The sequence below is a fragment of the Eriocheir sinensis genome, chromosome 40 (assembly GCF_024679095.1).
Source record: "Eriocheir sinensis breed Jianghai 21 chromosome 40, ASM2467909v1, whole genome shotgun sequence".
Lineage (NCBI taxonomy): Eukaryota > Metazoa > Arthropoda > Malacostraca > Decapoda > Varunidae > Eriocheir > Eriocheir sinensis.
Window position 1 is genome coordinate 3,561,189 of NC_066548.1, and position 20,953 is coordinate 3,582,141.

Genomic DNA, 20,953 nt, shown 5'->3' on the forward strand with positions numbered 1-20,953 from the left:
TTCTCGAATTCCAGTTTTCTACATATATATATATTTTTTTCCTAATGGATTCTGCAGCTTCGGTACATTTTTCTGTTCGTAAATCTATTTCTCTATTTTTTTTTTATAGTTCAGTCTGTTTTCTTTTTACTCCCGAATATTTGTTCTGCGAGTGTTTGGGTGAACGTTCACGGGAGTATTATCTTGTATTTTTTTTTTTTTAATTCCAATGTTTCAGACTTCGCGCACTTTTTCTCGCGCCGTTCCCGCCTCCTCCACACAGAAAGAACTCAATCCCCTTCACTGCAGCATTTTCTGCCATTCACGAATTTCAATACTTTTGCATATATGTTTCCGAAAACACATCACAGTATTTTGATTGTTTTTCTTCGTTTGTAATGTTTATGCAATATATGTATAACATTGTATATGCATGTATGAATGTGTGTGTGTATAGCTATATCGATCTATCTAACATCTATCTATGTATTAATGATACGAACAAGGACAAACAAAAAACTCTATAGACTTTTTATCTGTCAAGTCGGTCATTTATTTACAAGTCCGTGTGGCTGCAGAGCAAGTTTCCTTGTTTATTTTTACTCCGTGTACTACGGCTGGTCGAAGAAAGACAAAGAGAGGAGGGAAACAGAAACAAAAAATGATGATGACGATAATGGTGATGATGATGATGATGATGATATTAATAATAACAATAGTAATAATAATAATGATAATAATAATAATGATGATTATGGATGATGGAGGAGGAAGTAAACACGGGTGCACTGAGGTGAGTTTATAATCTCGCCTCCCCACACCCGTGCTGCCTTCCTCCTCTTTCTCTCTACTTGATGAAAATGTCCTTAATTACAATAATAATAATAACAATAACAATAATAATAATAATAATAATAATAATAATAATAATAATAATAATAATAATAATAATAATAATAATAATAATAATAATAATAATAATAATAATAATAATAATAATAATAATAATAATAATAATAATAAAAAATAATAATAATAATAATAATCATAAAAATAAAAACAATTGTAAAATAATAATAAAAATAATAATAATAGTAATAAAAAATATAATGATGATAATAATAATAATACGTGGCACCATTCATATACTTTTAAATTATATCTAAAATTTACCTCTTTTATTAAAAAACAAAGAAATAAATGAATAGAACCCAACCCTCGCCTGCTCCTGACACGCCCGTCACGATGAACCAATAAAATTCACAAGCCGCGCACACACACACACACACACACTCACACACACACACACACACACACACACACACACACACACACACACACACACACACACACACACACACACGTCAGCCACACGTCAAGTTATTTCTTCATTCTTTCTGTCATTTTTGTCAATTCTGCAGATACAATACTTTTTGTGTGCCCTACTACAGAGTTTGTTTATCCTACTACATTGTTTGTATATCCTGGTACAGAGTTTGTTTATTCTGTAATAGTTGTTGTACCTCCTGATAGTTTTTTTTATTTTTATTTATTCGGCATTTGGTTTTGGATATCCTGCAGTTGTTCCCTTTCCTCTTTCAACCTTTCCTTTACACTGCTTTCCTTTCTTTCCTTGTTCTCTGCGTCATCGTACTTCTCCTTCTCTTCCATTTACTACGTTCTGTTTCTTCTTTTTCTCTATACTACCAAAACCAATGATTAATCTTTTTTTTTCTTTGTCCTGTGTCATCGTAGCCTCCCTCTCCTTCTTCTATTCCATTCTTTTCTTCTCTTCTCTATTAACACCAAAAACCAACATCATCAATTCCTTCTGTTTCTCCTTTCTCCTTAATCAAATTTTTCTCGCCTGTTCCTCTCGCTTTTCTTACTCTCACCAGTCATATTATTCACCCTTCTGCTTTTCATTACCTTCCTTCCCTCATGCTACCTTTCCTTACCCTTTTCCTTACCTAACTCTGTAAAATAGTCTTGCCGAAATTGACCTATCTTTCGGCCACTCCTCTAACTCTTTTTGGGAGCAGTGAGTAGCGGGCTTTTTCTTTCATATGGTTTCCCTTTTTTTATGCCCTTGAACTGACTCCTTGGCTGTAAAAAAAGTAATATAAGTTCACACACAAAAGAGATCTAATAGCCATGCATCACTAACCTAAATATCCCTCTTCTTTAATTACCCTAAAAATCACTGCGTGTATTTTAAAGCAGTTCCCCCTCTAAACACACCTTCCGGTTCCCACATTACCTAATCAATCCCTTCCTTCTCTACGACGCATTTACAGCTCTCAACACCACGTCTTCCTCTTCCCCCTTCCCTCCTCCTTCTCACTAATGTATGGTAATGCGGGGCGGCGGCGTGGCGGTCCCATAATGACAGAGGGGCGCCGTGTGAGGACCAGAGGGAGTTTCCAATCAAGTTTGTTCTCCGTAATGCCTTCCACACCGACTTAATGTTCTGGGGAGGATGAAGAGGCGCGAGGTGAGGAAAGGAGGAGTTGGAGTTTAAGGAGGAGGAGGAAGCGAGGAAGGAGGAGGATGAAGTGTAAGAGGAAAGAGGAGGAGGAGGAGGATGAAAAGTTATGAGTGTGAAGTTGGTGGATGAAGATAGAGAGGAGTGAAGTACGGATAGTAAGGGTAGGAATAGGAGGAGAAGGAGGAGGAGGAGCAGGAGGAGGAGGAGCAGGAGGAGGAAAGAAGAGGGGAGGAAAACGAGGGAGGAAATTTCAGTCGAGGGAGAATGGATAGAAATGAAGAGAGCTTGTAAAAATCGGTACAGTGTAGAAAAAACATTAGTGTGTGTGTGTGTGTGTGTGTGTGTGTGTGTGTGTGTGTGTGTACGAGGTCCTCCCCTCCTGGGATGACTGCGAGATAGTGATGGTGCTCTGGGCATTCGCATTTTCTCTTCCAGTTTATGTTCTCTCTCTCTCTCTCTCTCTCGCTGTGGTGATGGAAAACAACAGATTCCTTGAAAGTTTCCGCTCCCAAAATGAAGTAAGTTTGTTTACATTAAGATGGCAAGTTTGTACAACCATTTCTCAAGCCTCCTGATGAACTCTATCAAACTATGGAGATCATTTAAGGGCCAGCAGGTATTCCCGAACCTTACTTTTAAGAAATAAGTGGTCACTTTTATAATGATTTCCATATAATGATACTAATAATAAATAAAAATACTACTACTACTACTACTACTACTACTACTACTACTACTACTAAGTTCGAGTCCCACCAAAACACGCTATTTCAACCATTGCCGAGTGGCGGAAGATTACCCCCATGCTGCCCAGATCTTCAAGAAACCCGAACTTCAGCGACTTCGGTTAAGAGGAGCACTGTGGGGGGGCAGAGTGGGCCAAGCTAAGAGTCATAAATCACGGCAGCCATTATAAAAAAAATTCGCCTGCTCCATGAACGGGCTGGGGCCATCAAAGGAGCCCCTCAAGAGAGCCTACTGAACCTACAGGCGGCACCTAAAAAAATATCTAAAAATTACATCCATCATGATGATTGATAGTTTATATTTGACATTAATTCATGCCACAAACTGTCAACCATTATTGATGCGAGTTTTAAAAGGCAAAGCCCTTATATGTTCCTGTAAACCGTATATTTTTTACTGTTAAGTATTTGTAAGGATGAATATCTAACTATATCTATTTATGTATCTATCTATCAATCTATCTATAACACAATATATAACACAATATTTTGTAGCATAGTTTTTCAGCAATATATTAATTTCTGAAAACATAACTTTTTGCTCTGTGTTAACACTGATGGGATTTCTTTGGCCGCGGGTAAAGCTACGAGCCTGCCTATACGTTTGCCTCGTCGGGTTTTATCGCTTTTTAAGGAGACTTAAAGGTGAGTGTTAATGCTTTATTGATTTGTAATCCAATACTCGTTTTATTTACTTCTAACGACTCTCTCTCTCTCTCTCTCTCTCTCTCTCTCTCTCTCTCTCTCTCTCTCTCTCTCTCACACACACACACACACACTTTGGTAACGTTCTTTGATGAAACTTAACACGGAACAGCGGATCAACGTAACAACCATGGCCTAGGCAGTGCACGGGCGCCCCACCGGTTATCTGTCTTGCCTCCGTGCGCGCTCAACAAGTGGACGCCGTGGGGAGCCGGGACATGAGCTGCCACGACGCGGGGCCACATGAGCGCTAACGAATTCATGAGAGAGAGACAACACTAAGGACCAAGGCAATTACGGTTTACCATACGGCCCACTATTTACTCTCTCTCTCTCTCTCTCTCTCTCTCTCTCTGGCCCCTGAAATGCAAATTCTTTCTCTTGTTTACGTACAGAGACAACATTGAGTGTATTGGAAAGAAAAGACCCGCGATGATTTCTCTCAAATTTGTCGGAGCAAAAAAGAAAAATTGTGCGAAAACAGGAAAAATGCAAAAGCTGTTTCCTCCCCCTTTTCGAAAACAAACTAAAGTGGTGTATATTTTTACCTTGTTGTGATGGCTTTACGGCGCTCCGCAAATGGTAGAGCGCGGAAAAATAAGGACACACAACGTACGTTTCACTGCACTCTTTTTGTGGTGCATTTTCATCGTATCTGTTTTGCATCCATCATGTCGACCGCGCATACACACACCTCCCCTCGCCCTCCTCTCCTTGTTGTGTTACTAATGAGCTGTGTGTGTATGTATGTATTGTTGCTGTGTGTGTGTGTGTGTGTGTGTGTGTGTGTTAAGGGACACTCGTTAGCCGCAATGACGCGAGAATAAAGCTTCCTGCCTCCCCCTCTGTCCGTGTAAATACGAGTCTTTTCTGTGTTAAGCAATTTACATCAGAAATATGGGAAGTACATTAAAAACCTTAACAAAACAAAGAGAGGAGGAACATAATAAAACATCTATATTCTTTTCTAAATAACGACAATCATAAAACGTTATAATACGGTAAAACACTTCCAGTCAATCATGAAAGGGGAAAAAACACTGAGCTCCTGGAGAATAAATTTGGTATCCTCAAAAGCTCATGAAAAGTTTCCTCATCGAAGGACCTTATTTATTTTACATATTGGCGCGTCCCCATGTTTATGAAAGTCACATATAGAGACCTCAGAACACGTAATTCTCAGGCTTATGGTATATATATTTACGAGACAAAAACCTCTGTTGTTTTGCTGTTCTTTACCCTGTTTTCTCTTTTTCTTAGCTTGTTTTCCTGCCCGCAGCTGCAATCTTTCATTCATCCCTTCCTTTCTTTCTCCTCCTCCCAGCCCTTAATTTGTCTTTCGTCTTTCCTTCCTTGCTCTGTCCTTCCAGCCATAAACGTTTCTTTCCTTCCTTTCTTTGCTTGGTTTCCCTTTTCAGCCATATATGTACCTTGCGCTCATTTTTTCCTTCCCTTCCTTCCTCCCTCCTTCCAACTCTAAATATTTCCCTCCTTCGTTCCCTTGCTAGCTCTAGCCTTTCCCCCTGTAAACGCTTCTTTCCTTCTTCCTTCCCTTGCTTGGCTTCCCTTTTCAGCCTCGCCGCACACGACTTTCTACTCAAGCTCATCCCTTTACTGTCCAAATCCCTTACGCACGAGTTAACCAGCATCTTCACTCTTTCATCTCTCACGCAGGTAAACTCTGGAACAATCTTCCTTTATCTGTATTTCCTCCTGCCTACGACTTGAACCCTTTCAAGAGGAGGGTATCAGGACACCTCTCCTTCCGAAGTTGACCTCTCTTTTGGTCACTCCTCTGAGCGCTTTTTGTGGGAGCAACGAATAGTGGACTTTTTTTTAATATTGTTTCCTTTATTTTTGCCCTTGAGCTGCTTCCTCTGCTGTAAAAAAATATATAAGTACCTTGCTCTCTATTTTCCTTCCCTTCTTTCTTCCCTCCTTCCAACCCTCAATATTTCCCTCCTTCGTTTCCTTGCTTGTTCTATCCTTCCAGCAACACCTTTATTTTCTTTTTTCTTCTCCAGCTTGGTTTCTTTTTTCAACTATTTAACTCACCCTCTTTTTTTCCTTACTCTATTTCCTCCTCCTCTCCCTTCAGGCCTACTTCTTTCCCCGTCCTCTAAGCTCTCTCTTACTCCCAACATTTTTCTTTTCCACGCCTTAAGCAGAGTCACTTAGAAACACTCTCCCTGCCATTTACTTTGCCTAGCTGCCGTCCTTACCTATCTTTTTTCCCATCTTCCTAAAACCCCTCTATGCTCCGTTTCCTTCCTCTACTCAATTCATCTATTCTCTCTCTCTTTCTCTTTTATTTATTTCTTCCTACTATTTCATTTTCTATCTCTATCATTCTATCCACACATGACTGGTTCTCTCCCTTCGTTTCTCAGCCTCTCCTCCGGCTTGTTTCCTCCTCCTCCTCTCTCTCTCTCTCTCTCTCTCTCTCTCTCTCTCTCTCTCTCTCTCCTTGTTCCCTCTTCCTCTTCCTCTAGACCTCTCCTTTTTCTCTCTCTCTCTCCGTCTCCCTTTTCCTAGTTCGTTTCTCCTCTTTCTCCCTCCATCTGCCTCTCCGTTTTCCTTCCTCTTTTCCTCCCTTCTCCCTCTCTCTTCTAATACCCTCCCTGTCTTTCTCTCCCACTCTCCCTTCTCCGTTTTCTTCCTCCATCTTTCTCCCCCCCCCTCTTCAAGTCCCTCCGTGATCTGTTACCTCCCTCCTAAGGCCTCTTCCCCTCCTCCTCCTCTTCCTCTTACGCCTGGTCCCTTCACCCTCTTCCTTCTCCCCTTAAGCCTGCTGGTCCCTCCTTCTCCCCCTCAAGTCTAGTCCCTCCCTTCCCTCTTCTTTCCTTCCTCCCCTCCTCTGCCCCTTCCCCCCCCTTCCCCCTTCACGTCAGCCAGCCGCTTCCACACACAAAAATCTATAATCCCGGTGGGTCGTAAGCAGCTTCAGGGATCAGATAATATTTTCTTAGCCAACAAACTTCAGCCCTCGCTCGCTCTATCTTCCCGCACAGACTCGAGACACGGGCACGGACAGACAGACAGAGAGACGGGCAGACACATTCTCACACACACACACACACACACACACACACACACACACACACACACACACACACACACACACAGGCATTCTTTCCAACGTGTAATATGTCCCTTGTTGCCTTCCTCCTCCTCCTTCAAAGCAAACTCAGGAATTAAACCCACACTGAATATTCTCTCTCTCTCTCTCTCTCTCTCTCTCTCTTCTACAGGATACATAAAGATCGTACTTACATATCCTCCACTTCCGTCTCTTGGGAGGTACGACAGGCCAGTGGAAGCGATGACACCTGATGGAGATAAAAAAAAAATAAGTTGCAGTGAATGTTGGTGATCAAATATGTCTCTGTCAACGTCCCAATAAGCTAACTGTATTTAGAAGCGAGAACTAAAACTGAATGCCGAGGAAAGTAATGACGAATGTGATTATAAAAGACAAACAGACACACATATACAGACAAATATTTCCTTCATTGGTCATAATATGTTAAAAGTTTCCACTGAGTATCTGAGAAAACATATACAGATGGAGGGAGAAGCACATAACAGAGAATAACACACACACACACACACACACACACACACACACACACACACACACAAAGAGAACAGGGAGTGTCTGGCAATATCTGTTAACGCTGATCTTCCTTCTCGCCCGACAGAACATCCATCAAGATGACGAGATAGCGTCCAGAAAAGGTGGAGCATAGTTTTAGGGAAAAATTTACGTGCGGAGAAGGAAAACGTGAGGGGGCGACCGGAGGAGAAAGAGTGCATTCTGTTCGGCGACGGGAAGAGATAGCGGCCGTGATGGGGATTGGAGGAGAGGGGAAGGCATTGGCAGCAAGCGGGTCGTCGGTACAGCAGCACGCGTGAACCAGGCTGTGGATCGCTTACACCATACTGCAACACAAACCAGTGAAGTAACACAGCTAAAAAATATGGGTTGTATCTCTATCCTTTCATAATACTACTGCTACAACAACAACAACAACAAATACCACTACTGCTGCTACCACTACTACTATTCCTACTACTACTACTATTACTACTACTACTACTACTACCACCAAAACTATCACTCATTTTTAATACAAAAGATAAAAAACTGCCCGCCATGCATCCAAATGAATAATCCTTAAAACCATTTTGATATAAATTTTCGTTTGACAAAATGTTCAAACGCTAACATTGGGTGGACGATTTATTTTACAGTCCGTCTGTCTGTCTGTTCGTATGTCTGTCATCCTCTCTCTCTCTCTCTCTCTCTCTCTCTCTCTCTCTCTCTCTCTCTCTCTCTGTTACCACTTACGAATATTCATCCATTTCTTTTGTATATAATTTTCTTTTACAGAGATCTGATCAATATTATTCCCAAGTGTGTGTGTGTGTGTGTGTGTGTGTGTGTGTGTGTGTGTGTGTGTGTGTGTGTGTGTGTGTGTGTGTGTGTGTGTGTGTGTGTGTGTGTGTGTGTGTGTGTGTGTGTGTGTGTGTGTGTGTGTGTGTAGTTGTCATCAGGACGAAAAAATGAGATGTATCCCATTTCTATGTAAATTTTGAGAGAGAGAGAGAGAGAGAGAGAGAGAGAGAGAGAGAGAGAGAGAGAGAGAGAGAGACGAGGGGAGATAAGGGGGAGGGAGGAGAGGAAAGGGGAAGGAGGGGTGGGAAGGAGAGGGGTGAGGACGGAGAGGAAGGAAAGGAAAGGGAGGGGAGGTGGAAGATGGGAGATTAATGGAAGGAAGGGAAAGGAGAAGAGGAAGGAAGGAAGGAAGGAAGCGAAAGTAAGGAGAGGAGACTGAGGTAGAAGGAAAGGAGGGATCGGAGGAGGTGAAGGCTGAAGGAGAGGAAAGGGGGGGGAGGAGGAGGAGGAAGGAAAAGCCGGGAAGGTAGAACACTGGATGAAATAGATAAAAATAAGGCGAAAGAAGGCAAGGAGGGGGAAAGGAAGGAAGGGGGGAGAGGGAGGAAGGGAAGACTATAAGGGAGTAGACTGAGAGGAGGAGGGGGTGAGGAGGGAGAAGGGGAGGTAAGAGAACGGGAAGGAACTCATCTTTTAATGAGAAAAAAATGACCTGGCTTGTCTTGGCGGCCATCAGGCGAGCGACTTCTTGTAATGAAAGGAGGAGGAGCGGAAAAAGAAAAAGATAACCGGACATTCAGGAAAGGAAAGAGAAAAATATGAAAACTTGTGACTAGAAAGAGATAATATTTGAGAGAACACAATGAGAGTAGCAATGAGATACAAAACACACATACAATAAAAAGAATAATAACGTTGCATTTACAGTTAAAAAAATGTAGCAGAAATAGACACAGGGTAGATAAAAAAGATATACTGTTAATTATGTTAATGAGACAACAGTTAAGGAAGATAACTGGTACTGGAAAAAATAATCCCCACGCCTTGAGGAAAAAAGAGAAGCGATATTAAATTAAAAAAAGGAAATGTGTTGAGCCAAGAAGAATAAAAAGAAGAAAAAATATAAAGAGTAATGATAATAATAATAATAATAATAATAATAATAATAATAATAAAAAAAATTAAAAGTGAAAGTATAAGAAAAAAATAAAATAACGCCTCGAGAGAAGAAAGAAAACGAAACATCACATTAATTAAAAAAAAGCAAAGGTGTTGAGACAAAAAACAAAAACAAAACAAAAACTAAAACAAAAAAGGAAGAAAAAATAAGCAGAAAATGACGCACTACACACCTTTTATTTTGTATTTACAGCCCGGCTAGGTCACACGGTTAAAAAAACAAAGAAAAAAAAAAACAAAGAAAAAAAAAACAAAGAAAAAAACACAATTGACGAAAAACAAGCTAAACGCAGCGGCTGTTTTCTCCCTTTTTCGAAAACAAACTAAAGTGGGGGGATATTTTTACCTTGTTGTGATGGCTTTAGGCGCGCCACCAATACGGGAGAGCGCTGAAAAATAAGGTCTCGACACGTACCCATTTTAGCACAGTGTTTTTTGGTGGTGTATCCATTTTGCATCCATCATGGGGACCGCGCATTCACCTCACCTCACCTCCCTGCGTTGCCCGGCGTTTGTTGTGTTACTAATGAGGTGCGCGTGTGGGGGGTGGGGGGTGGGTGGGGGGTGGTAGGGGGTTCGTGTGTGTCTCCCTCTCCCTCCACTTTTCCTTTCCTTCTTTCCTCCTTCCATCCCTCCTTTTCATTCTTTATCAATTCCTTCTCTTTCCTTCATCTTTCATTCCATCAACTCTGCTCTTGTGTGGGGTTTCTTTCCATCGCTGTGTGTGTGTGTGTGTGTGTGTGTGTGTGTGTGTGTGTGTGTGTGTGTGTGTGTGTGTGTGTTGAGGATCCCTTGTTAGCCGAGAAGTCACCTGAAAAATAAACTATCTACCCTGTGTCTTTTTTTCTGCTGCATTTCAGTGTTTTTTTATTTATTTTACCTGTGAATGTCACGATATAATTCGCTTTATTGTGTGTGTGTTTTTGTATTTCGTTGTTACTCTCATTGTGTTATCTCAAATATTATCTCTTTCTAATCATACAAATCATAAGTTTTCATATTTTTCTTTTTTCTTTCTTTAATGTCCGGTCTTCATTTTCTTCTTCCGCGCTTCCTCCTTTCATCAATGTCTGGCTCTGAACAAAACTATAAAAAGACGAAAAAAGTGAGCCACTAGAAGAAAAAATAACATGTTGATTGGTTATATAAAAAAAACAACAACCTTCCTGTCTCTGCTTCTCGCTTTGAGTAAAAATTATAGAAGAAAAAAATAATCAAAGAAAAAGAACAACGAGACAGATTACATGAAAAACCTTACTGCTTTCGCCTTTATCCCTAAGTCAAATTTGATAAAAAAATAAACCACAGTAAAAAACAACAACAACAACGAATAATCTAGATAATATACAAGATGCAGAGAAGGAGAATAAAGAACACTGATTCGGCACTTGGGTTCGGAGCTTCACTCACGCGGAGAGTCTCCCGCAGCAGTCCAAGGAAGGAGGGAAGGTGCAAGGAGGGGGCGAGGAAAGGAGGGGGCGGTGAAAGGAGGAAAGGGGGTGGAGAGGGATGGAGGGGAGAAGGGGAAGGGTTGGAGGCTAGGAGGAGAGGAGGAGGTGGGGAAGGAGGTTGAAGGAGGGAAGAAGGAAGGAGGTGGAGAGGAAAGGGGGGAAGAAGGGGAAGAGCTGGAGGATAGGAAGAAAGGAGGAGGAGGGGGAGGAAGGGAAGGAGGCAGGGAGGAGGAAGAAGAGAGGAGGTGGAGGGGGATGGAGGGAAGAAGAGGAGGAGGGGAGGAGGACAGGAGAGGCGGAGGGAGGCTGTTCGAGGGTTGGGATTGAGATTGAATTTCTCGCTCGTTTTTTAACGCTTAGTTAGATTACTTGCACCGAATATGATCTCTCTCTCTCTCTCTCTCTCTCTCTCTCTCTCTCTCTCTCTCTCTCAGAATGGATGCCTTTCCCCTTTTCACAGTAAAACCTGAAAAAAAAAACAAGTCAGAATTGAAACAGAAAGCAAAACAAAGCAAAACAAAACAAGAAAACAAACGAAAAAAAGAAGAGGAGGAGGAGGAATAGACAAGCACTGAGAAAGAAAGAGACAGATAGATAGATACATAGGAGACAGAGACAGATAGACCGATAGATATATTGACAAATAGATAGATTGATAGATGGTGTGTGTGTGTGTGTGTGTGTGTGTGTGTGTGTGTGTGTGGCTCCTCACCTCGCGGCGCCTCAGACATGGAGCAATCAGGGAGAGTGGGAGAGGGAGCCCGGCTTATTGTTTTTGAGGCTGGTTCAGGAGACGGAGGAGGAGGAGGAGGTGGAGAAGGAGGAGGAGGAGGAGGAGGAGGAAGAGGAGGAAGAGATAGAAGGGAACTGTAAAAATTTGCGAGGTAGATCCAGAAAAAATGTTCGAGAGAGAGAGAGAGAGAGAGAGAGAGAGAGAGAGAGAGAGCGTAGGGGGAGGAGGTAGGAGATAGGAAAGGCTTAATGGTCTTCTGACGACAGGGGTTGCAGAGGAGAAGCAAGAGGAGGAGGAAGAGGAGGAGGAGGAAAATAAAAGATGATGATGATGAAGATACAGGACAAGAAGGAAAAAAACAAGAGGAAGAAGAGAGTGAGAGGATGAGAAAGAACCAAATCATTAGGACGAAAAATAAGAGCAGAAAAAGAACAAATGATGGTTATTAACACAAAACAAAGAATATATAGCAGTTTAATTAAGAGGAAAACAAATATTAATGAAAAGTCTATAATAAAAAAAGCAAAGGTCAATTTTTGTTACTTAATCCTCAGAAAGTCGTATAGATGTTTGGTCTGATTTCTTTCCTCATTCTCTCTTTACTAACACATTCTTTCCTTCATAATCAATTGTCTCTCTTCATCTCCTTCCTACAAAAAAAGACGTGCAATAATGTATAATTTTCTTCACTTCCTTCCTTTCCTTTTCTTCTCTCCTCTCCTCTCTTCCTATCACTAAGTATTTTTTTATAGTAGAAGTTTTCACCTTCACCTTCTTTCTCCACGTCAATATAGTGCCCTTTCCCTCTCCTTACTGCATCTGCCCTTTTTATGGTGCAAGGTCTCCCCGCTTCTCCCCTCCTCATCTCCCCTTCCACTTCCCTCTACCCTATTCTTTTTACTGTAGTTTCACACCCCCTCTTCTTTTGTTTTCCTTCCCCCCACTTCTATTCTCATCTTCCCTCCTCCAGGAAGTGTTGTCTATAGCCATCAGGAGTTCAGAGAAATAGTCATATGAAAAGCCATTTAAAAAGCAGGTTATTAGAAACGGAGGATAAGCTTCTCTACTGTCTTCCTTCTAAGAAATTACATATACTCTCTTTTGTGTTGCAGGGTCAGTTATGTTCGTACAATAGACAGGAGAGTAGTACAGCTAGCCTCTCTTGTCTGTTTGTGTCTGTCTGAAGATCGTGTTGTTCCCTGCTTTCTTTTCCTCATTCAATCTCGTCCTCTATCTTCGGTCTCCCTTGCTGTCTGAGGATCACTTTTTATTTTCTCTTCTTTTCCTTTTTATTTATCCACGTCCTCTTTGCTGTCCTCTCGTATAGTGTGACGATTGTATTTCTCTTCCCTTCTTTTCCTTTTTATTCATCATCGTCCACTCTTCCTCCACTCCACCTCCCGTTTGAATTTTCCTCCACCTTTTTATCCTTCTTATTCATCCTCGTCCACTCGGTTGCTCCCCCGTGCTTTCTAAGGATCGCATCTTCAACTCTTTTTCAACGCTGTTCATCCTCTGTTGACCTCCCAAGCTTTCGAAGGATCATGTTTTTCTCCTCCCTTATTTTCCTTCTTATCCTAATCCTCTTCGTTGGCCTCCGGTTCATATTTTCCTCTCCCTTCTTTTCCTTCTGCTTCAGCCTCGTACATTCTCTTGGTCTCCCTGGCTGTCTGAAGATCCCATTTTCCTCCCTCTTCTTTTCCTCCTTATTCATCCTCGTCCTCTCTGTTGGCCCGTTCTGTTTGAGGGTCGCATTTCCCCTTCCCTTCTTTTCCTCCTTATTCCTCCTCACCCACTCTCTCTGCCTCCCGTGCTGTCAGAGGGTCGCTGGTTCGTGTTATTACCGTCGATCACTTGCTTTACGACGTCAGGGTGCGCGGCCAAGTACTTTCTGAAGGTTCTTTGGGGACTCAAGTAGATAGCAGTTGTCTCACTTCTCCCCTGCCTTCCCCTCATCCGTCCTCCCCCTATATTCGTCCTACTCCCCTTCCTCCCTTGTTGTTATTGTTGTTGTTGTTATTACTGCTACTAGTATTGAGATCCATGAAAGGGCATCTTGGGGAGAGAGAAAATTGATATAGATCCAGAGTTCCCTTTGATGAGCAGACATGGATGTGAAGAATGAGTGAAAGTAAATTAAGGAGAATGAAAAAAATGAGGTTGGACAAAATACCTAATGAGTTAACAGGTGGGTGTTGACTTTTGCTTGAAAGTTATTAATGCCAGCAAGAGAAACGGTCTCATATGGAGGTGTATTCCACATGATAAACACCTCGTCTTTTCTCATATCCTTTTTTTATCTCCTCTCCTTTCTTCTCTTCTCTCTTCTCTCCTCCTCTCGTTTTCTATCATCCTTTCTCCTTCCCCTTCCACAAATCTATCCTTCTCTCCTCTGTTCTTTAGTTTTCCCTTCTTGTTTCTTTTCTCTATTCTCCTCCACCATTGTTTTTTAATATCTTCGCATTTCCTCAATTATTCTGGTATTCTCCCCTCGTTTTATCTCTTCCCTTTTCCATAGCTATTTCCTGGTGTTCGCTCCATATAGCTTATTGCTAAGGATTTTGTATATATTTCTAAATAAATTCAATTCCTGACACGTGTATCGCAAGATTGCCTGGACATAACCCCACAGCCTTGCGTATTGTGTTCAGTATTTGCTTTATCGTCATTTATTTATTTCATTTTATTTTACTTATTTCTATTTTATTTAATTTAATTTTTTAAGTTATATTTTCTTTTTCTTTTATTTTCCGTTGGTGTTTTTCTTTTTCTTTTTTCTTTCCTTTCTTTCTTTTTTACATACTTTTATTGCTGTTCTTTTCTCGATGTTGGTTTTCTATTTCGATGTTTACTTTATTCGTTTATGTCATCCTTTCTTGGTGTTCTTGGTTGGTCTGGGTGCGCCTCTTTCCTCCCAGAAGAGACCCACCCATAATTTTGGCGATGTTGATGTTAGGGCCGAAAGGTGGATGATGTTTGTTTTCTTTTCTCGATGTTGTTTCCTTTTTCCGATGTTCTGTCTTATATTATCCTTTTTTGTCCGGTTCTAATTTCATATTATTCTTTTCTCGTGTTCATTTTTATTATACCTTCTTTTGTTGATTCCCCTTGGTGGATTGTCTACGACGCCTATAACGAGTCCCACCTGCCCGGTTGGTTGTGTGTGTGTGTGTGTGTGTTTGGTTGGTTTGAATTCGGAGTTTTCCTTCTCCTAGGAGGACTGCCTACCACGGCTAACGACCCCCTCCTGCCCGGGTTTTTGGTCAGAGTTGTCCTTCTCCTAGGTGAACTGCTCACGCTAACGAGCTCCACCTGCCCGGGTTTATAATCGGAGTTTGCTCTCCTAGGTGAACTGCTCGCGCTAACGAGCTCCACCTGCCCGGGTTTATAATCGGAGTTTGCTCTCCTAGGTGAACTGCTCACGCTAACGACCTCCACCTGCCCGGGTTTATAATCGGAGTTTGCTCTCCTAGGTGAACTGCTCGCGCTAACGAGCTCCACCTGCCCGGGTTTATAATCGGAGTTTGCTCTCCTAGGTGAACTGCTCGCGCTAACGACCTCCATCTGTCCGGGATTGTTGTTCGGAGTTGTCCCTCTCCTAGATGAATTGCCTACCATGGCTAACGACCTCCATCTGCCCGTGTTTGTTGTTCGGAGTTGTCCCTCTCCTAGATGAATTGCCTACCATGGCTAACGACCTCCATCTGTCCGTGTTTGTTGTTCGGAGTTGTCCCTCTCCTAGATGAATTGCCTACCATGGCTAACGACCTCCATCTGTCCGTGTTTGTTGTTCGGAGTTGTCCCTCTCCTAGATGAACTGCCTACCATGGCTAACGACCTCCATCTGTCCGTGTTTGTTGTTCGGAGTTGTCCCTCTCCTAGATGAACTGCCTACCACGGCTAACGACCTTCACCTGCCCGGGTTTATAATCGGAGTTTGCTCTCCTAGGTGAACTGCTCACGCTAACGAGCTCCACCTGCCCGGGTTTATAATCGGAGTTTGCTCTCCTAGGTGAACTGCTCGCGCTAACGACCTCCACCTGCCCGGATTTATAATCGGAGTTTTCTCTCCTAGGTGAACTGCTCGCGCTAACGACCTTCATCTGACCGGTTTTATATATCGGAGTTTGCTCTCCTAGGTGAACTGCTCGCGCTAACGACCTCCACCTGACCGGGTTTATAATCGGAGTTTGCTCTCCTAGGTGAACTGCTCGCGCTAACGACCTCCACCTGACCGGGTTTATAATCGGAGTTTGCTCTCCTAGGTGAACTGCTCGCGCTAACGACCTTCACCTGACCGGGTTTATAATCGGAGTTTGCTCTCCTAGGTGAACTGCTCGCGCTAACGACCTCCACCTGCCCGGGTTTGTTGTTTGGAGTTTGCTCTCCTAGGCGAATTGCCTACCACGGCTAACGAGCCCCACCTGCCCGGGTTTATTGTTCGGAGTTTGCTCTCCTAGATGAACTGCCTACCACGGCTAACGAGCCCCATCTACCCGTGCAGATCTCCGGCACCTCCGCGGACGCCCCGGGGAACACCAAGTTGCCCTTCGGGGGGGCCCTCCAATACTGCCACGCTCGCCAGGGAGACCTTGGGCTCGCTAGCGCTCCTAACCCCGCCGAGGCGAGGAGGGCGAATGCAAGAACTCGCTTCTTAAAACTACCAGACTGGATTATGAAATTAATCGTAAGTACTGTGAATGCACTGCTCACCGCATTTATCGTTTCTGGGATGGAAGGGCAAAGGGCCTCGTGAACGCGCACAGAACATCCAGAAACCCACCGTTTCCCTCTCTCTTTCTTACTTTCCATATTTATTTTGTATTATATATTCCTTATCTTTAGGCGTCTGTTATATTATTCATTTATTTATTATTTCGCTCGTATTAAATCGATAATTGAGTGGAAAATGTCCGGAGGGGGAAATGTTCAGAAGGGAAGATGTCAAGGGGTGAATAATGTCCGGCACCCACTACTACTACTACTACTACTACTATTACTTCCACTTCCACAACTTCTACTACTACTACTACTACTACTACTACTATTACTTCCACTACCACAACTTCTACTACTACTACTACTACTACTATCTCTAAATTGATCGCTCTTACTGCTATTATTAACATCACCACTAACACCATATTTCACCACCAAAACCATCACCATTATCATCCCTAACAACCCCTGCCACATGTATCACTACCATCACCCCTTTCACCACCACCATCACCCTTTCCGTCACCCTTGCCCCCATCACCCCGTCACCGCCACCACTATGTTTTTTTGTATATATAAGGCGGTGAAGAAAACTTGGGCACGATCGTAACTTGCGCGGAGGTGTCAGGGAGGAGAACAAAAAAACGGGTGCAATTTTTTTTTCTCTCTCCATATTTTTTTTTCTTTCCCATCCCATGTGCGGTGCGTGTGTTGTTGTGTTCCTGCCTTGTTACCGAGCCTGCTACTGTGGAAATGGTTGGTGCTGTTTGGGGATAGATAAAATGATTTCCTTGTTTATTTGTATCAGTGAAGCAATCTGAGTCTTAGTCGTAGTGAGATTGAATTGTCTATAAACTGCAATTCGATATTTAGTGATGAATGAATTGAGCAGCTGAGGAATCCTAGATGTAGAATGATAAAATGTCTCGTTAATCAGCATCGAATAGCGGGGTTTTTTTTTTTATTATTATTTCCTTTTTTTTTTGCCTCCTTTGCTCTAAAAAAAACAAAAAAAAAAAAAAAACCTAGATAACAAAAGCTGTGGTCTACTGAGGTCTTAACGGTAATGAATTAAAATGATTCATAAAGTACAATGAAGATCTGAACAGTATATCAATCGACGGGGTAATGATCAGCTATTTTGTTTAGGAGCAGTAAGTAGCAGGCTTTTTTTTTTCATTATTATTATTATTATTATTTTTTTTTTTTACGCCCTTGCACTGTCTCCTCTGCTGTAAAAAAATAGGAATAATTTCGATATGACGAGAAACATTATCATCTCTTGGGATTAAACAACCGAACAAAAGCTACTAAAACAAATATCGACACGTGATTAAAGCAAAATCATCAGGTATATTTTCGCATTAATTAGTGGCAGCTTCATGTCCCGCGCCTATACAAGTTGACACGGGTTTTAATTTTCAGTTTCACGGCTTAATTAGAAATTCCGCTCGCCTGATGACAGTAGCTACGGGCCGACACTGGGAGATAATTATTATATCAGGGTAATGATTATGACCAGTCGTGTGTGTGTGTGTGTGTGTGTGTGTGTGTGTGTGTGTGTGTGTGTGTGTGTGTGTGTGTGCGCGAGGGGAAATTACTTAACCTATCCCGGCTCCATTTAACAGAAGAACGAATTTATTTAATGCACTTTACTATATATGTTTGTGCACTCGACTGCCAACCAGCACCGGGAACGCTTCAGCAACAGCAACCACTGGCCCATAGCTTTTTTTTATTTTTTTTTTACAACAAAGGAGACAGCTCAAGAGCACAAAAAAGTGAAACAATAATAAAAAAGCCCGCTACTCGCTGCTCCTAAAAAGAATCCAAGGAGGTGGCCGAGAGAGGGGTCAATTTCGGGAGGAGAGGTGTCCTGATGGCTGTCTCGCCGCACGTGAAGATACAGCTGATGAGTTTGGACTAATGATGTGCCTTTGTTTGTTTAATGCGGTTTTTGCATGTTAGTAAAATGTCTGGCCATAATCTAATATTTCGGAAAGACATTTTTTCTTTTACAACAAAGGAGACAGCTCAAGGGCACACGCAAAAAGGAAACAATAGTAAAAAAAGCCCGTTACTCGCTGCTCCTAAGAAGAATCCAAAGAGGTGGCCGAAAGAGGGGTGATTAAAAAAACCTCTGAACGACCAACTGTTTTATATTTCCACTCCACCACCAGTACCATTAACACCATCACCACCGCCACGATAACAACCATCACACCCGGCCGTCTCCTCTGCAGACAACCGCTCTAGTATCATCACAGTCGTCATCATCATCATCACATCACAACCAGTCTTTTGAATCGAATCTTCTCGTTAACTTTCCTTGATCTAAATATCATAAGCATCATAATCTTTCCATTCCTCTTTTCCATATCTAGTTTTCCTCTCTCTTTTTAATCTAAGTATCACAAGTATCACAATCTTTCCACTCCTTTTCTTTATATATAGTTTTCCTCTCTCTTTTTCTACCATGATCTTATATGAGGACACAATAATTTTCACTACTGCTATTGTTATTATTTATTATTAGTATTACTGGTACGTTATGTAAGTCAGAGAAACGTAATGTAGAAACTAAACACAACAATAAGATTCCCCTAACCACAGCTAATATTCGTCTCGGCTGTGGAGGCGCCGCTGTGGCTGCTGTATATAACTGGAAGAAGAAAAAGAACACTCACTGAATCGCCAGCTAATGAGCCAAGAGTGTCTTCATTGTTGTTTAGTTTTCTTTTCTCATGCTATTTTTGACTGGGAAAGGAAGTAGACAAAGGCAGCGATGACAAAAGGCCGACAACATATTTCTTTGTACTCATAAGGCTCTCCCTTTTTTTTTGTCTTGGCATTTTCCTTCCTCCTCTCTCTCAAAGCTCGTGGCACCCGCAAGTTCGTTCACACTTCGACAAACACCAAACTGTATATACGGCGAGGGGTTTACGGGCCACCAGAGCTCCGTGGACCAAGTGAGCCGAAAACTCTCCTGAACTGCCAAACTACAGTGATCCATTGCGTGTTTTTCTTTAAGTATTGAGTGCGTATTGCCTTCCCTGAGATCCTTATCGATTTCAAGCCGAAGTATGTAGTTGTTTCTCGTCTGTTTACTCGTTTATCTATCTATCTATCTATCTGTCGGTGTATCTATCTATCTATCTATTTCTCCATTTATTTATCTATCTCTTTATATATCTATCTGTTTGTTTATCTTCTGCTTCCTTCCTTCTCCCGCCTCTCTCTCTCTCTCTCTCTCTCTCTCTCTCTCTCTCTCTCTCCATACCCCTCATTCAACACACACTCATGAAAAACAACATCTATACAACATACATTCTTTCCCCCCACAAACACACACACACACTTAACAAAGCAAACACATCATAAACACGAACGAGAAATAAAAAAAAGAGAGAAGGAAAGATAAAGAAAGGAACAACAACAACCCTTCCACTCGTCCTCTCAAAACAGTCACGATAAGGAAATAATAATAACAAGGAAAACACCCACCCACACACACACACACACACACACACACCCTCCCTCTCCTTCTTCTCTCATGGGGTGAAGAGCCGCCGTGGGAAGCTGATAATTTAGTAACGTCACAGGTGATCAGACAGCGCCGTACATCACAGGTGCGGCTGATACCCTACAACAATGGGGGAGGGAGGGGGGAGGGAGGCGAGGAGGCTACCCACGATTTGTCAAGGCGTGTATGGGCTGGGTGGGGGCCCGGGGGAAAAGCCTGCCGGAGAGTGCCTATATAGACCCGTGGCTGGCGCTCAGAGGCTTATGGGTATTGAGGATCGTGAGAACTAAAGGCGGAGTTGAAATCAGACACTGGAGATGGAAGAAGAGAGGAGGAGGAGCAGAAGGAGGATAAGTAGTAGTAGATTGAGGAATAGCAGGAAAAGGAAGTGGAGGAAGAGGGGGAGAAGTAGGAGAAGTAGAAATGGAAGTAAAAGGAAGTGGAGGAAGAGTAGAAGGAGAAAAAGAGGAAAGCAAAAGGGAAAAAACGGAAGAGGAGAAACAGCAACAGGAGAAATAGGAGGAATAGAAGAAGAAGGACGAGGAAGAGGGGGAAGCAGAAAAAAGAGGTGGAAAACAATACGTATCTACTTATAGTGAAGAAAATAATGCTGAGGAGGAGGAGGAGAAAGAAAAAGAGAACCTATAATCGCTAATAAGACAGCTAGAGGAGAAGGAGGAGGACGGAAGGGACGAAGAATTGGGTTGTGGGAAAGGGAGAATTAAGTCCATATCACCCGCTGCTGTCCCGTCCTAGGCCATTCATCCCCTCGCCATCAGACCCAACAATATCAGGCTCCGTCCTCTATACACGAGCTAACAATGAATGAACCACCTGTACGGGTTAATGGACATATATACAGCAAATTGATCTTCGTCTGTTGTAGCATCTCTCTCTCTCGCTCTCACTCTCTCTCTGTCACACACACACACACACACACACATGGTACTGGGGAAACGAAAAATCGACGTTGCAAGAAAAGTGAAAATCGAGCGACCGACAGAAAAGCAGATTGAATATTGAAACACCGG

The 20,953-nt window shown here is 42.4% G+C and overlaps 1 protein-coding gene and 1 long non-coding RNA gene across 3 annotated transcripts in view; both read right to left on the minus strand.

Moving 5' to 3' along the window:
• LOC127009234 (uncharacterized) overlaps positions 1 to 7,245 on the minus strand; it is a 125,841-nt gene extending 118,596 nt beyond the window's left edge. Inside the window, exon 1 of the mRNA XM_050882099.1 lies at positions 7,192 to 7,245. Within this exon, the coding sequence (XP_050738056.1) occupies positions 7,192 to 7,193 (2 nt within the window). The 5' untranslated portion in view covers positions 7,194 to 7,245. The remainder of the gene's footprint in view (positions 1 to 7,191) is intronic.
• A 7,430-nt stretch (positions 7,246 to 14,675) lies between these two features.
• On the minus strand, positions 14,676 to 16,043 carry LOC127009235 (uncharacterized). Of its 2 annotated transcripts, XR_007761737.1 has the most exons (3): positions 15,974 to 16,043; positions 15,309 to 15,720; positions 14,676 to 15,238 (listed from the first exon to the last, which is right to left on the minus strand). It is a non-coding gene; the product is annotated as an uncharacterized LOC127009235 (long non-coding RNA). The 2 variants fall into 2 exon arrangements; XR_007761736.1 differs by lacking the exon at positions 15,974 to 16,043 and having other exon boundaries at positions 14,676 to 15,112; positions 15,309 to 15,770.
• Between the last annotated feature and the right edge of the window lie 4,910 nt (positions 16,044 to 20,953).